This window comes from Pogonomyrmex barbatus, unplaced genomic scaffold (assembly GCF_055798465.1).
Source record: "Pogonomyrmex barbatus isolate J1 unplaced genomic scaffold, ASM5579846v1 scaffold3, whole genome shotgun sequence".
In the NCBI taxonomy this organism is placed as follows: domain Eukaryota; kingdom Metazoa; phylum Arthropoda; class Insecta; order Hymenoptera; family Formicidae; genus Pogonomyrmex; species Pogonomyrmex barbatus.
In genome coordinates, this window is record NW_028297127.1 from 5,741,254 (window position 1) to 5,757,977 (window position 16,724).

The window sequence follows — 16,724 nt, forward strand, 5'->3', positions numbered from 1 at the left end:
GAGAAACGGAAATGATGACATCGGGAAGTTCGTTCATACACATTGACATTACAACTGTAAATCGCTTAGCATAGACAGTTTTATTTCAGTATATTACATAGATTATATTGAATCACAATGAATGTAATTACATTTGGATTTGGTCTCATGACCGCATTATGAGTGGACTTAGATACATATTTCCAGAATTGTAATGTTACGTCTAATACAACCTTACACAATGACTTATAGAAGACTCCTCGAAGGTACATTCATCGCACTAATTACAATATAATACATCATTCCGTCGTGTTTTCTTTTTGCTTGGAATCAATTTTGCGGCGACACATGCTATCAAAGACTAAAACCATAAATCAACTCGGAAAAGAAAAAAATCTCGAAGGGAAACTATGACTGCTAAACAAAATTATTAAAAATTAAGAAGTCCAAGTAAGACGGAGCATGTAATTTGTGTTTATATGTAATACATTATCCTCTTCATGCTATAAATCTATAACAGTCGCTGAAATAGTTAAATTATTCATATATAATCGCCAATAAAAATTAGCCAGCTGGAAAGATTGCATGATTAAAATTAACAATTATTTCTTTAAGACTTGGTTAATATTTGTTTTACATTCGCGGCGATTCGAAATATCTCGAGAGAAAATGCTTGTTATCTGCATCATTAAAAAAATTGATTAGATCGTATCTGCGAATCATCAATGAAAAACAAATGTAAACATGAATGAATTTCTGCGACCCAAAAGCCCAAAAGTAAAATTTGCATTTCGCTTAAATCTGTTTTTTTTTTTTGGTCCAGCCGGTATATTCTACTTGGTTCACAGATTAAGAAAATTGTCGCCACTTGTTGTCAGAGTGCGAACGGGAAATGCTGGATCCAGCGGTCAGCTTTATCACGTGACATTGATCTCCTCGTCTTCCTCATTTTCCGTTTGTTCCTCGGGTCTCTGCGGACTCGTGAGCGGACTCACATCGCTTAGGTCCATCCGCGGTCGATCCCCGTCAGCGTCACTTAGATCCGGATTGGGGTTGTTCTTATTCGGTAACGTCTGCTCGCGCGAGCCTCCGGTTGCCAGCAGCTCCCGCTCCTTGCTGTTCCGCCACTTCATGCGCCGATTTTGGAACCAGATCTTTACCTACAAATGCAATCCCTCATTAGTTTTCAATTAAAATCGTGGATGTCCAAACTCCGAAAAAGAAAAGTATATATCATTTTTAAAGAGTTTGATTCATGTCTTTTTCTACGAATGTCCATTAATTTTAATCTTATTATTTTTTTATTCTTTCTTAATTTTTAAAATTAAAAAGGGATAAAAAGGATACATATATTAATTCTTCGAATTAATTAATGTTTTCTATTATATAAAATTCCAATATAAATTATGATTTGTTTTTTTTTTAACAAATTTAATAGTTTAATTTTTTTAACATTAGAGGTATGAAGCAATAATTTTTTATTATTTTTATTTTTTAAATTAATATTCTTTTCTTATGTCAAAAACAGAATTTTAAATCTTCTTGTTATCAGTATTCCATCAGAATAAAGAGAGTAATTGAAAAGTTCGAAATTCTTCTAAAATAGTATCTTTAATATAGGAAAAAAATATTAATTTACAAAATAGAAATGATCAGAAATGATCGTTCGGCATTTCTAATATCAATGCATATTGCGTCAAAGTAACAGTTTGACAATTGTGATATTCTTGGTATATATTATCCATTTAAAATAAGATTTCTCCGACGCATTTACACCCCGCATAAACTCCAGAGAGGATTACAAAGAGAATTACGAAACGATGTATTTTATACGGTGCATCGTTCAAAGTATCATACGTACAATGTACGTAATCGAGGAAGAGAGAAACCGTTACTTTCCCGCGTTAAGGAGCCGCTGAACAGGCCAACGTCAAACGCACACCGAGCACCCCCGAAAGTCTCTCGCCCACCCTCGTTTCCCGCCCGCTCGCGCATAGCCGCTCCATTAGCCACTTTATTATACGCGTTCTACCTTAAGCGAATCGTTGACCCCGGGGTTGCACGGATTGATCTACCTAAACTGCTTTCCGAATTTTCATTCGCCGCCGCCGCCGCCGCCACGGCGGTGATGGTGTGCACTTGACACCATCACGGACCCACCACCTTCGGGGGGTTCGCGCTCGCTCACACGAATACAACACTTCGCGCTGCCCCTGATTGATGCCGCGGGATGTGATGTTCGATAATTCGCAGACGTTTCGCCGAACGTTCAGAAGCGGACGCCACTTCCGTTTAAAGGCTCGCTATCGCTCGTGTTCGATTCGCAAATTCGCTTTCCGATTGCGCTTTTCGTTTCTCCCTTCTTCGCTCTCACATCGTGTACGAAATCATCGAAAATCGTGGTGATATTTCTCGAGTAAATATGTTTCATGTGAAGACATTCCTAACGCGTGAGAATGTTCGAAAAATAACGTAACGAAAATTCCTTTTATGTGGAAAGGATTTTATCGAAGTATCTGAGAATTATCGAGATACAGAGCTGAAAATAATTTTATTGGACCATCTGAAAAGTTATGTAAGATTACTTAAGCATGATGATAATAATATTGTAAAAATTTTTACTATTCTAGCAATTAATTTAAATGTCCTACATAACTGTTTTGTGATCCTTTGAATATTCTTAGAATCTACCAACTGTTAGGGATTTATATAGAAAAAAAATGGAAATTTTAGTGATAAGGATTTATTATAAAAATGTGTGTGGTATTTAACGAGTGTTGATATTTTTTAAAATCCACTTTAGCCAATTTATATTTCGTGTCAGATTTCATGATAGAATATTATTTATTAATTTTATATTGTGCATCCTGATACACATCCGCATATTTTAATATATTTATTATTTCATACATATAAACATATTTTATAATTCGTCCAAAGTGATTTTTATATTACACGACGTATAAAATTATAAACAGAAATTTAAACTGAATTCCAACGCGAATTACAGATTGTCTAAAGTGGGCTCGAAACCAAATCATCGCATGAAAAATCGAGAACAGTTAAATAACGCGCTAAAAATCACGGACCGCGTCATATGTTACAAGTAATTTTATTTAATATGATACTCATTTTCAATTATCTCTGCGAATTAATTAAAACTGCGACTTCAATAAACGCGAAACTAAACGGAAAACGCGGGCGTTCCGTTGGAATAATAAAACATTGGGGGTTTCGATCTTCTTCGCGACGATTACAGACGGACGGGGGATGAAACGCGGACGTACCGCTCGCTCTTTCGCCGCGCATAATTTGTCCATCTCTCACGCTACAAAAATATATATATATATATATATTTTTTTTCCCTCCCTCGGAAAAACGTTCACGCGCCGATGGACGATGGGCCGGGATGACGCGGGCAAAATTTTCGACACTTTCGCAACGTATATCTTATTCGGCGCACGCAACGCATTCGGCCGGGCGCGGTGCGTGCGTTTGACACCACGCGCCATCATTAATACCGGCCCTCGACCTAGAGAGATTGAAATTTAATGTAATTTATTATTTTTTAATATATCCCATGAAAACGTTTTACGCGGATATTTTCGATGCACGCATCCCCCGGCGTCCCCGGTCACTCGAGGGAGGAGGCAGGCGTGTGCGCTTGACACCGCGCGAGCTAAAACGGGTTTTGACGCGTTAATGTGTTTTTCCGCTTTATAGCGAGATCGCCGGGGATCGGCCGTATTGAGAAAGGAGTCACGACCATAAGCGCTCGTCGAGCAGACTTGTTTACACGAACGCCATTCAAAGCGCGGACGCGGCCGCGATCATAATCGCATCGTTTAATCGCCGAGCTCTGTAATAAAGGCAGCTTTCATTCCGCCGCTCGAAATAGCGCGATTCATCCGCGTTTAATTATCATTATTAATTAGGTATATACGTATCGCGGACGTTCAAGCGCTATCGCGATGTTGGATAAAGAGCTTCTAATAAAGAGTAATTATCGCAATATCATTATAACCGATGTTCCGAGTGGAAAATATCAGAATCTCGATGTGACAACAATTGAAATTTTTTATTGGCATTGCGACATTCCTTATCTCATTTTAATGAACATTTGTAACATCCAGTATGTCTTAAATTAAAAAATTTTTTGAAAGAATGATTGATTATTAAATCAACAAAAAAATGAAGGGAAAGGATTTATAATATAATCTAAAACAATACTTAAAAAATTTTTGTTAATATCTGTTTTTTTTTTTCTTTTACAGATTAAACCTATTGCTTTCACCGCGAATTATTACGATGATCGCTCGTTAAGTGCCAAAACAAGTAATAAAATCATTAACGTAAACGTATACAAACCCACGTTATATACGTCCCGGCATCATTAGAGACCTCAACGCGACACTAATAATTCTATCAATTACATGATTCGTTTTATCGGTGTAACGCGCTGACTCGCCGCTCGCCCAATTGCGTGTCAATAATATTTGTAGCATTTATACCTAACGCTTGTAATATTGCAGAATACGCGTTTAACCAGAAGTCAATCACAGTTCACACGCATGCCGAAATCAATTCATCGCGAATTACGGTGAATTTGATCGCAGTTGCTGAGAGCTAGAAATCCGGCTAAACCGACGAAATTTCGTAACGAGTATTAAAGTTCACTAGCAGGAGATAAGGAGAAGAAATCTTAATACGAGAATTACAATACGGAGAATATAAAAAATATATATACCGTCACTGCTCTGCGTTGAAAAATCCTGAGAATATTGGGTAAGTTGATAAGTATGATTCTCAAATTAAACTTATTGAAAGAATAGAGTCCATTTTAATCAGAAGTCAAATTTGAAATCTCTCAAATCTCTTTTTTTTTTTTTTTAAGTTTAATTCATATTCAATTAAGAATTAAGAATTTTCATATGGTATGAAATAGAATAATAAAATTATAACTTTTTTCTTTTCTCCTGCTCGTCTCTTATATTTTTATCTCTTTTTGCGCAGCTACTCTTCCCTTAAAATTTCCCATAAAAAAAATCAATCTTTTGACGAAGCGTGTATTGGTGAAAAGTGATGGATAAACCAAAGCGCAAAGGGTGTCTTTCTCACTTCCGCATTTCGTAGAATAAACCGCCGTGGATAAATAAACAAGTTAACAAATGGGGGATTAATAGGGGGCGAGGTAGGATGGTAATTACGTCGTTATAGCGTGGGAGGGACTCCAAAAGGTGAGAAAGTTATATTCGTCCGCGACGAATTAATTCACCTATACTCGCCCTGCAAATTTTCATACAGCGGGATGTATGCGCTTGACACCATGTAGACTCTAACGATCTGACACGCTAATACACTCTTTAGCTCTAGGGTGTTACCCACACGAGAGATTGTGCACCGTTTACTGACCGTTTACTACCCCAGACCTCGTTCACGTATGTGTACGTTATATATACATCCGTCTATAAGCGACGCGCGTGGAATTTTAGAATATTTAACCCCTTTCCCGTCTGAAAGCGGTAATTAATGTATTTGCCAAATACACTTTGAAACGCTTCCTGCGTTGTAATTGCGCGTCAAATTATTCTTAAAGATATATGGCGCAGAATTGTATTTATTAAAAAGGAAATTTTGGATCTTTCAATATGTAGAAAAAAAATAAGCAAGTATCTCACATACATTAAAATTGTTTTCTTACATGTTAATTGGAAATTGTTTTGTAATGCAAAAAATTATTTCCACAGCAGCAATAATGATCACGATTACCATTTTTAAATTAACGTTCTGTCGGAAGAAAAGAATACTTTTATTGAAGTATCTAAAAATTTGATTAGATACAAATTTGAAAATAATTGATTACATCAAAATAATTATGTAAAAGATTCAGATTGGTTGCTAAGAATAAAATTTTTGCAATATTGTCATCATGCTTAAGTATTCCATATAATTTCGAAAGCCAAAATCATTTTTAGATTTTCTATATAGCCAAATTTTTAAGTATTTTAGAAAAAAGATTTTTGATTTTTTTTTTTCTAAATCGAAAACAAAATTATCATCTCTACACGGAAAAATGATATTGCTGAAATATCTAAAAATTCGATACAAATTTGAAAATAATTTTGTGAGATTCTTAAAATAATTACGTAAGACGTTCAAATTAAAACATAAAACATTTTTGCAGTTTATATTATTATGCTTTTACATAATTATTTTAATAATTCAACAAAATTATTTTCGTCATTTCTGACCGTTTCATGTATACTATTGTTTAACTCAAAAAAAGTTATTAAAATTTAAAATGATTAGTCGGAAATTATATTCATCTATCGGAGCACTGGAGAGATTCATCCAAAAAAACCGAAAAACAATTGTGCTTATGACGTATTTTACAAAATTACAATATAAACCCAAGTGTGCAATAAAGTAATGAAATTATCACCCTCTTCGATAAGAATAAACGAAGGCTTCGATTGAATCGAAATAGGGATGCGAAAAAATTCTCACCCCGCGATTCGACGCAGAGGATGTGACGGGACTCCGTCGCGAATTTTCCCTACTATCTCGCTACAACGGTGCGAGAGAGGGGGGAGATATTAAGCACGCGGGGGATGAAATCGGACAGGACGACGGAATCGGTAAAGCGGCGAGCAATTCAACTTCGCCGAAAAGCGCGCGGCGATGGCGACGGGCGGCGGTGGCGGCGGCAGCGTTCTCTCAGGACTGAGGTGCTTTGTTACTTTTGTTAGTTCCCGGCCTGCCTGCCGCTGACGGGACAATCAATCACCGCCGTCTCTCGGTAAACGCAAAACGAAAAGAAAGAGAGAGAGAGAGAAAGAGGGAAGCGGGACGGGAGAGCGGGAGGGCCGAGGGTGTGAGAGAAGATCGGAAGTGAAGCCCCGCGGTTTCTCTACGGTGTGTATGCGAGTTGCCAGCTTTATGCCGCTTCGTCTGGGAAATCCGTGACGACGAAATTAGTGATTCAAATGGTTCTTCCGAGGCCCATCTCCGCCCCCTTTCACCATGTCATTCGGAACATCGGGAAGAGACGTAAAAATTAAAATCAAAGGTAAATGATTGTTTTAGAAAACTCAATTCGATAATACGATAAAAAAGCTGAAAGATTACATAAAAAATTTAATAAAATATTTGAAGTGGAGACATGCGTTGGAAATAAAAATTAGCGAACATGTTAGAAAAAGAAACTAAATGTTAAAGCTTTCTTTTACATCGTTTGATTTGGTTGTTTCAGCGACTTCCGGTTAATATTTTATATTTATATAGAAAACGTGCGTTTCGCTATTTTTATCTATGGAGTATTCCAGTATATTCTTCCACATTCAAATCTATATTGTGTTACTATTTTATAATGCAGACCTTCTCTCTTTCCTTATCTTATTTCATTCTTATAAAAACTGAATTTACCATCGCAGTTCTTCATTTTCAATTTGTGTTCAGCCCGTGCGTGACCATTACGAAAATTTTAATTTCTCTTTGCTTGCATTTATGTTCTTTTTAAACTCATCAATGTATAGCTGTCAAACTCGTATATGCGATTTTAAAAAGATCTCTCTACCCCTCAACTTGAGTTTCAAACACGCTTCCTTAGAAAATCCAGCTGCGAGCGAGCAGCACATCGATTTCAATATCTTCTCCCTCAGTTATAAAAAGTAGGATATAACCATAATCAGTAGTATAGTTATAAAAATATAACGCAGATGAATATATTTTCAAATTAATAGTACAGAGAAAAAGAAGCAAATAATAAATAACATAATAAATATTTATAATAAAAAAATAAAATCGTTATTTAAAATCAAATGTATTATTGAAAGATATATTAATAAAATTAATAATATAAAGATATATTAATAAAATAAGAGCTGAATAGTTTACATATTATTAATAAAAATTTATTTATTTGACAAACATAGCAAAATTATTAAAAAATTACAACTTATTAATTAAAATAATTGGAAAATATCGCGATGTCGCATATCTCATTTATTTCATTTATCGAAAGTCATTCTTGCAACTCTCAGACGATATGGAAATTAAAAAAAAGCTCATTAAATTAATGAGCAAACAAATCTGAATTATTCTACATCCTGGATTATTTTTAATTGGCGTTAGATCTAGAGGAAATTGGATAACGTTAAAGAAAACGGATCGTTCATCCCCGATTATCATCTCCTAAACTGCAGCCGATCGGTCCACCCTAGGATCGTTCAAATATCGCTATAGTCGCCGAGGATCAAGCATAACGACGACATCCGAAAGGCGTTATATAGAGTGCGCGAGTGGGTAATCGTTAAACGATTGGCTGCGGCCTCTCTCTCTCTCTCTCTCCCTCATTCTCTCTCTCCCTATCTTCCACCCTTTCTCCATCCCTCTTGGAGGAACCCCGGGCTGGAAATCCTCCTCCGTTTGACTCCCTGCCCCATTCCTCGCACCCACGCGCCCGCCCTTACTTCCGCCTACCCTCGTGCACCCCATCGTGCTTCAACCCCTACGTCCCACCTCCGGTCGCTCTTTCAACTCACCCCCTGTGCCATCCACGCTGTGCCTAGTGCGGTAGTGGCGCCATCTGGTGCAGTTTAATAAAAGACGATCGATTATGACGTCGGCCTCAGAACTACCCCTCAGCTCACTCACTCTTGCCGACTCTCTCCTCCTCTCCACCCCTCTTCTCCGGCCTGGCCACGAGGGCTCAGCCCCTCAATCTCTCTCTTTCTCTCTTTCTCTTTTTACTCGATTTTCTTCAGGACTTTCTCTCTCTCTCTTCTCTCTCTCTCTCTCTCTCTCTCTCTCTCTCTCTCTCTCTCTCTCTCTCTCTCATGCGCTCGTCGATTTTGTGTCCTGGAATAGCATAGATAGAACAGAATGGAAAGAGAGGAGAGTCCAGTTTGAAAAGGAGAGAAGAATCGTACTTTATATCGGAGGGACACATTAAAAGATTTTTTCTTGCACGATCTTTATCAAAATACTAATAATAATTTCTTTCTATAGCTTTTTGATTATTCTTAACAGTTATTCTGCAAAGAGAACTTTCCTTCCGTTAAGAAAGATTTATCTCTATAAAGCTCACAAATCAAAGTTCGTCGTATATTTATCAATTTAACTCTCATTCATTTGCCAATCGTTTTTCGAGGGAAACAGAGACTGCAAAAAATCTCTCTTTCTCTCTGAATTTTCTCTTCGCACTTCGACTCTCCGCGCGGAAAGGGCGAGGTAAGAGAGGAACGAGGTCCGGAGGGTCGAGAGCGCGGAGTGAGAGAGGATGGGGGGAGCGAGAAGGACGACAGAGTAGGGGTTGCCATCCGTAGTACAGAGGTACACTGTGAGGTGAGGTCAGCCAGGCCGGAGAAGGGAGTGGGCACCGGGGGTGGATCAAACGTAAAAAGTACGGCACAAAGCTGCCGGCGTGGCGCGATCCTGCGGGCGAAGGGCAGACGGCTGCCTGATGTATGGAAAGGAAGTCGCGCGATAATAGAGGGGAAAAAGGGCCTTTGCGGATTTATCGGCGCCGCGCCGCACCGCACCGCACCGCACCGCACCGCACCGCACCGCACCGCACCGCACCGCACCGCACCGCACCGCACCGCACCGCACCGCACCGCACCGGTGACGATTTAATCGATTGTTTTTCTCGGAGCGGATAAAGGCGTAATTGCGAACACCGTGCGGATCTCGTTTTAATTCTTTGAGGCTCGGTGATATGAAAAATCACCTATACCACCATCCCTTTGTGAGTTAGCCGGCTATTGGATTATTTGACTGGAGTCTTAATGGCGGGATATTTACGTTGCCTTATATAAATTTGCATCAACGAGGAAAATAAAACGTATCGCTTCTGTATCGCTTTGCGGCCGACGAAACGCAGCCGATGAAAAGCTAGTTATCAATTCTAGATGAATGTAAAATCTGTGATTGAAGGAGATAATTCAGTGCACCGGAAGTATCTTCGCCGCAAGTCTGAAAGATTGGATTAAAATTGATCAAGATAATAGAGAATACGAAGAGATATTAGCGAAATATTTTCTATGCGAACCTTGTTTATTTCGACGTATAAAATTTTCTGAAATTTTAATTGAAGTGCGAGAAGTGTTATTTACCTCGGCGTTACGTAACTACACGAAGAGATCTTTAATTGAGAAAATTTTATTTGACGTTTTAAAGCATTCTTTTTACATTTTGCGAAATTAATTACCGCTAATAAAAACGGGCAATTCGACGTTATGCGAAGGGGAGCTCTTCGAATGTCTCCGTAAAAGAGTGCGGATATCAGTTAGGGTGGTACGAGATCGTAAAAGTAAAAAGAGCAGCGCAAGCTGCCGCATCGCGATTCAGCCGGAGATGAGCTGGCAATTGCTGATGTAGAGTGAAAAACGTCATGTGTTCGCGCGTCTCAAACGTCATATATGAAACCTCGACGAAATATCACCGTCGTCATCAGGCTTCGCAAATTTTGTTCAAATGCCGCAATAATTCGAACTCTAATCAATTGTATAGAGAAAAAAACGAAATTAAGACAAATCATCGACAAGTGAAATTGAAATTGTTCTTTCTTGCGATTTTTAAAGCAAGCCATAAACATTTACTCAACCAATTATTATCTTGAAATTTTCTTTAAAATTATTTTGTCGCTAAACAAGAATTTTTCTCTACGCAAGAGGGACAGTCGCAAGAGGACAGATTTTCGTCGCCGTGAAGAAAAGGAGAATCCCGTATTTATCGTTACACTCATCCTCCGGTTTTATGGATACGATCCCACGAACACACGGGCGAACGAGAGAGGCGAACACGTCCCGGAATCGACGTCAGTCCGCGATAAGAGGACGGTGGGACGGGGAAGGTTTACAATCGAGATATACAATTTGCGAATTTACAATCCGTCTGCGTGCAGGTCATATAACCGGGCTACAGCTGCGAGAGTGGATACGATCCGGCACGAATCGGAAGTGATATTTCCGAGAGAAATGTCGCGAGAGATGCGAGCGCTGCAGTGCCGCACAGCTCACGTATCCGATCTCGTCGCAAAATTATTTCTAAATGTTCACAAAGAATACATTATTTATCACTTAAAAGCAAATAAAAAATATATTGAAATATTAAGATGTTTTGCATTCTAAATGAAAGAACACTTTTTTTTCATTATCGAAAGCCCAATTATTACGGGAATTTATTTTTCGACCAAATTGATATTTATTTTAATAAAATTTTCATTTAATCGGTTAATTTGAAAAAATATCTAACATTCAAAGATAAAATGTAACAAACGATGAGTTGTAGAATTCACTATCGAGATGATCTCTCGAGAGGCTTATCAAAGATTTTACATCCAACAAATGAAGTAGTTTCAGGATAATCCGGGATATCGAGATCGATTTTATAAATGTTTATAATTCTTACGTTAAACCTAATATACATAAACTACATTCTTCTTGCAAACGGAAAGACGAAGACTTAGGACGGAGCACTCGTTCTCGCCGTCGGAATCATCGAGGCCGAACTCTTCGGTCTTCGACGTTTTCCGGCAGCGCTCGCCGTGAGTGATTAAAGTTGATTCACAAAGGCGAAATCTACATGCATACCGCGGTATTGTATATTCATGGTTTCTTAGCTCCCGCGTCCGCCTCCGGCGCGAGCGAGAGCGAGGGACGGAGGGGGTGGCAGAGCAGCGGCGCTTTCTCAAAGTAAAATCCATAATGCATGAAGGTCCACGGGCTAAGCCGAAGAGCTTAAAGCCGTAAGATATTGCGCGGTGTTATATTCATGTTATGCTCTGCGAGAGGCAGGCCTTTGTTTTTAATATCCGCGGCAGATTGTAGCCGGAGCGTTTAGGGTAACCGTTATAGCCGTCGTCTTTTGCTAGATTTTGATCCACCCGCGATCAAAATGAATGAGCTACCGTCAGATTGGCATACAAACGACTCGAGAAACGATTAGAAAAAAATACTATCTTGATGACAAATAATAGAACTGTTATATGTAAAATAAATGCTATGACAGAGATGCTTGACAGAGAGAATCAAATCAGTTCAGGAAGGGGACTTTTCATTTTTCGAAACGTCGCAAAAATTATAACAATTCCATGTTTAAAAATAATTATTATTCTTACTTAATTTACGAGTAAATAACTCGGTATTTTTTTAGCAGTTTCACGAAACATCTAAATTTAATATAAAACGCAAAGATAATATTATTTATATAAAATTGTATTCATTTTGTGAAAGAAACAATAATCTATGTATTAGGTACAGAAAAATCTGTGCAAATTTAATGCAGAGAATCAAAGACAGCTTAAGACTTTCTTTTAACGCACTAATATGGCTATGTTTCTAATCTCTCCGCACCAAAAAATTATATCGAAGAGCTTGAATAGCCAAGAGCGACGCTACGAGGACGATCATCGATCTGTAAGTTCACGTGATCGTGTATAGCCAATGTGTATCTTGTAAATGGATATACGAGGAACAGAAGCGAATGAGATTTGCGACAGGCATCAAACATATCTTCGTCCCGAGCGTCGACGGTTGTGCAAATACGTCGGCCGAGTTCTCCTCGAGTCTCGTCTCCGCCGACGGTGAGCCGCAACGGCGATGGCGGCGGATTGCTCTCGTAAAAGCTTGCCAAGGCAAACTCGAATCAACGGCGGACCTAATGGCTACAAATTGATTTGACCGACGGAATCCGGGAAACTCGATATCCTCCTCTTGAAACGCCAAACCTAATGGCCGATCTATCTAACGTGTCAACGTCAGTGTCGTGGGAAAGGGCGATCTGCGAGACCAACGTGGAAATTGAATTGAAGAGAGCGTTTATCTTCCGCGCCTCCCGTCGCGATAATAATTAAACGCTGCTCAAATTCATCACGCTCGCAATTTCCGACGATTTCGTTTTCCCGACTTCCTCCGTTGGCCGAGCTGTGAAAAAAATCTTTCTTACGCTGAATATAAGTACGTTATTTATGTTATTTATAATATATCTCAGCATCAACTTGGCAAATAAATTAACTTCTCAGTCTGTTAAATTGATCGAGGGATGTCTGAAAGAAGATTCTCTGTCTTACGTATGAAAGAAAACATCTCACGACAGGCGCTTTACACGCGGGATCTTCGGTATTTTCTTTCGCGAGAATTAAATAGGCTGCCAGCGGCATAAGAATGGAATCATTTTTCCCCTATTCTTTAATATAATTCACGGATCACGGAGCGGGACAGTCACCCTACGACAGGCAAAATGAAGAAATGAAGAGATCGGATAAGGATCTCGACGGGATTTAATTTAATGATTGACGATATCTCGGTGCAAATAGCGGCATTGTGCATCCCTTGATTAGACAGGCATCTGCGAAGAAGGGATCTAAATTTTGCAAAGCCTAGCAAGACAGAGATTTGAAATGAATCGTAAGTGGAACTTGATACTAGGGCATTAACCATTACCCCTTCAAGAATTGGAATAATAATTGGAATAATAATCACGCAGGAAATTCACGTGGAAGAATGCGTCTAATTTCCGCGGAATGTTAGTCACAGTCGGCCGGTATATAATTCAGTCGTACAAGCGAGAGACGTAATAATGACATGGAAGTTGAAGCACTCGGCGATTTTTGCTGTAACGCGAGTAACGAGACGCCCCGATTCGGACGACGTCTGGCAAGTTCCGTGAAATCGGCCGGGCGCAACTAGGATCCGTGCTTTTATATCGCGAATTAAGCTCGCGGCGTGATTCTGACAGCTCTGGCAACTTGTAAGAAGAAGGGAAACCGCGCCGCCTGCCCTCCTCCCCCCCTCCCTCCTCCCTCCGCCCTCCTCCCTTGCCCGTCGGTTCTGATTATTAAAAAGATAACAAGCCCTGGGGACTCTCTTTAATTTTTCCGTCGTTTCCGCCGGTAGGTCCGACATAACGGAGACGTCCCGGACATAAAAGTGGCCGGCCTCCTCATAATTCCAGATAATTTAAGGTCGACGGCGTTGATGAGTTCTACCTACGGGCGACGCGAGAGCGATTCTGACAAGACGTTGCGCTGCTGTCTCAATATTCCCCGAGGCGGAAATGAAAAGCTATGTCTCTTAATTTCCTGGCATCGCGTACGTTTCTTAATTTCTTAAAATCCACAAGTGTGCTCTTAATATTTTTAATTGTTAATACGTCCATTATGAAATACTATAAATTCTATCCATTCTATTTCCGTCCGTTTAATTAAATATTTAAAGAATATATCTTTTTCAAGATATTCTCTGAAGAGCGAGATATATCAGGACGAATCGGATCAGATTCAAAATTTCCAAAGCTTATTACAGATGTAAAGTGGATTCATATTTAAAATGGATTTTGCGAATTATATCATATCTTTATGCTTAAAAAGGATTATAGATACACTGAGAAAGAAAGATAGTTGATCAAAAACTTGATCAAATTTTTAAACTTAATTATATTTGTTCAAGTATTTATATCTTTAAGTTAAATATACAAATATTTGAACTGAACAAATTTAATCAAATTGAAAAATTTAGTCAAGTTGACAACTTTTTCTCAATGTAAAAAAATCTTTTTCTCAGTGTATGTTAAAAGTAAAATAAAATAATGCTATTCCTTGTAATATGTAACACAGAAAAAAAAATCATGCAATATTAATTGTTTATATATAAAACTATGCTTTCGTGACTTCTGAGAACCGGGCTCTCGTGATAAATCAACATCTTCATCTCGTTAAAGGCGCTGATGAGGGATAAGGGTGTAGGCATAGCCAAGAAAGGGGTTGGCTCTCGCTCACCATCACTAATTACTTTAGTTATCCCCCTTTAACCCTCGACGTTCCTCTTAAACCCACCCTCGTCATAAACTGTAGTGAAGCCTCGAACCTGCGTGAAACGGCACCTCCGTCCTCTCTCATCCACCCCACTCTTCTACACCCGCTGTATCCCTGCCGCCCCACAAAGTACAGATTACCCTCGGAAAAGCTTTATTATTATCATCCACCCGTGGCACCGCAAGTCCTTAATTAAATTCAAGAAAAGATTCATGGGTCCGGCAGAGAATCCGAAGTATGATAATTCGACATAATTTTCGAAACATATCCCTCGTGTATCTATGAAAATTGCCGAAGATAGGAAGAAGAATGCTTCGATAATAAAAACTCGATAATAAAAATTTTCAGAAAATCAAAGAAGATCTTGTCGCTTTGACAAATTAAAACAATTAAAAAGATGAGCTTTTGGAGAATTATTATTATTAATTTTAAAAGGTGTTCTTGGAGCTTCAAAATTTCAAAACTTGATGTAGGATCTAAATCGCGAAAAACACGCAGGTACACGTGACGACACGGTAATGGGCAAACAGTGACGATAACAATGCCACTTCGACGCATCGATAGCCCGATAACTTAGATTGCAATACCGAGACGGAGAAGTTCCGATAGCGGATATTATCGCTCTCGCGCTCGGTACATTAAGGGAGACGTGAAATTCGGCATCTGCTGCCAACACTTCGCCGCTATTAAGAGACATCGAGGAGAAGAGAAAGAGAGCGAGGAAGGAAGATGGAAAAGAGAACACGAGGGTGGGAGGCAGAAAGAAAGAACTATCATTGGACAATAATCGCTTTTATGGGTGTTCGTGTGGCGAACCGTGATATTAGATAGCCGGCCAACGAGTGCGCAGAATCGCAGTTCTCAAATCGCAGGAACTCTCTCGGGCCCGGAAACACCCTCTAATAAAGTTGAGAAAAGTTTTCCTCTCGCGTGCGCGCGCGCGCACGCGATAAAAAGTCATGTTAGAGATATTGCGGGTGCGTTCAGTCGAAGTTCAATTGCTTTTAACGACGGGATCACGTTCGATATGTACTTACGAAGTTGACTCGCGTTGCGGCGACGCGGTATCATTTCATTGGAATCGAGTAATCGAAATTGCCATTTCGCTCGCTACACTTTTGACGAGGTATTTATTCCAGAATTGAAAAAAGTAATTTTTTTCTACTTCGTGAAAACGCTTCGCGTCTGGTAATTCGATAAAAAAATCAAATGTTTCAAATATTCGAATTTAATTACGTTCTTAGAACAGATCAAAAAGGATAGATTTTACTCGGTAGACTAGATTTTAGGTGTCTAATAATTTTTTTTTTTATTGAATTTATACTTACAAATTTGAAATTGCTTATATTGCAAACTACGCATCGTTACTTTTAACGAATTTTAAACGCAGCAGTTCAAAGCTATAATAAATTAAATTTATTATTCTCTTTAATAAATCGATGATCACATTTATGAAATCAATTACCTTCCTTTCTCCTGCAACAGAAAATTTTTATTGCGAAAAATATCATCTTAGCTATCGAACCTAGATCACCCGAGCAGATATCTTTTGTTAATTATGTTCGTATAGAATAGAAAAAGGAGAAGGGAGAAAAGAAAATATTATTAATTCCGCAATGTTAAATGTGAGCATTTCTCAGAGATATTCAAAAATATTTCAAAATTTCGACGAAACGCAGGATGTCTATTACTTGGAAAAACTTGGAATTTTAAAAGAATTCATGTTTTGAAAAATCAGAGAATTTTATTAAAAATTAGAGAATGTTTTTAAAATTGCTTTTTTTAATATTTTTTCTTTATATTATAATTGGGAATTTATCGATTAAATTATTAAAGATAACAACAACAATGAATACGTTCTCAATATCAGAGCACATTAATTTTACAATAAATCCAATATTCAGTATTGATAATAACGATTTCGTGCAGT

General features: G+C 38.5%; 1 protein-coding gene across 1 annotated transcript in view; it reads right to left on the reverse strand.

Annotated features, from left to right (window-relative positions):
* Positions 1–61: 61 nt before the first annotated feature.
* Positions 62–16,724, reverse strand: part of Dbx (homeobox protein Dbx) — a 31,100-nt gene continuing 14,437 nt past the window's right edge. The window contains exon 4 of the mRNA XM_011642127.3: positions 62–1,139. Within this exon, the coding sequence (XP_011640429.1) occupies positions 897–1,139 (243 nt within the window). The 3' untranslated portion in view covers positions 62–896. The remainder of the gene's footprint in view (positions 1,140–16,724) is intronic.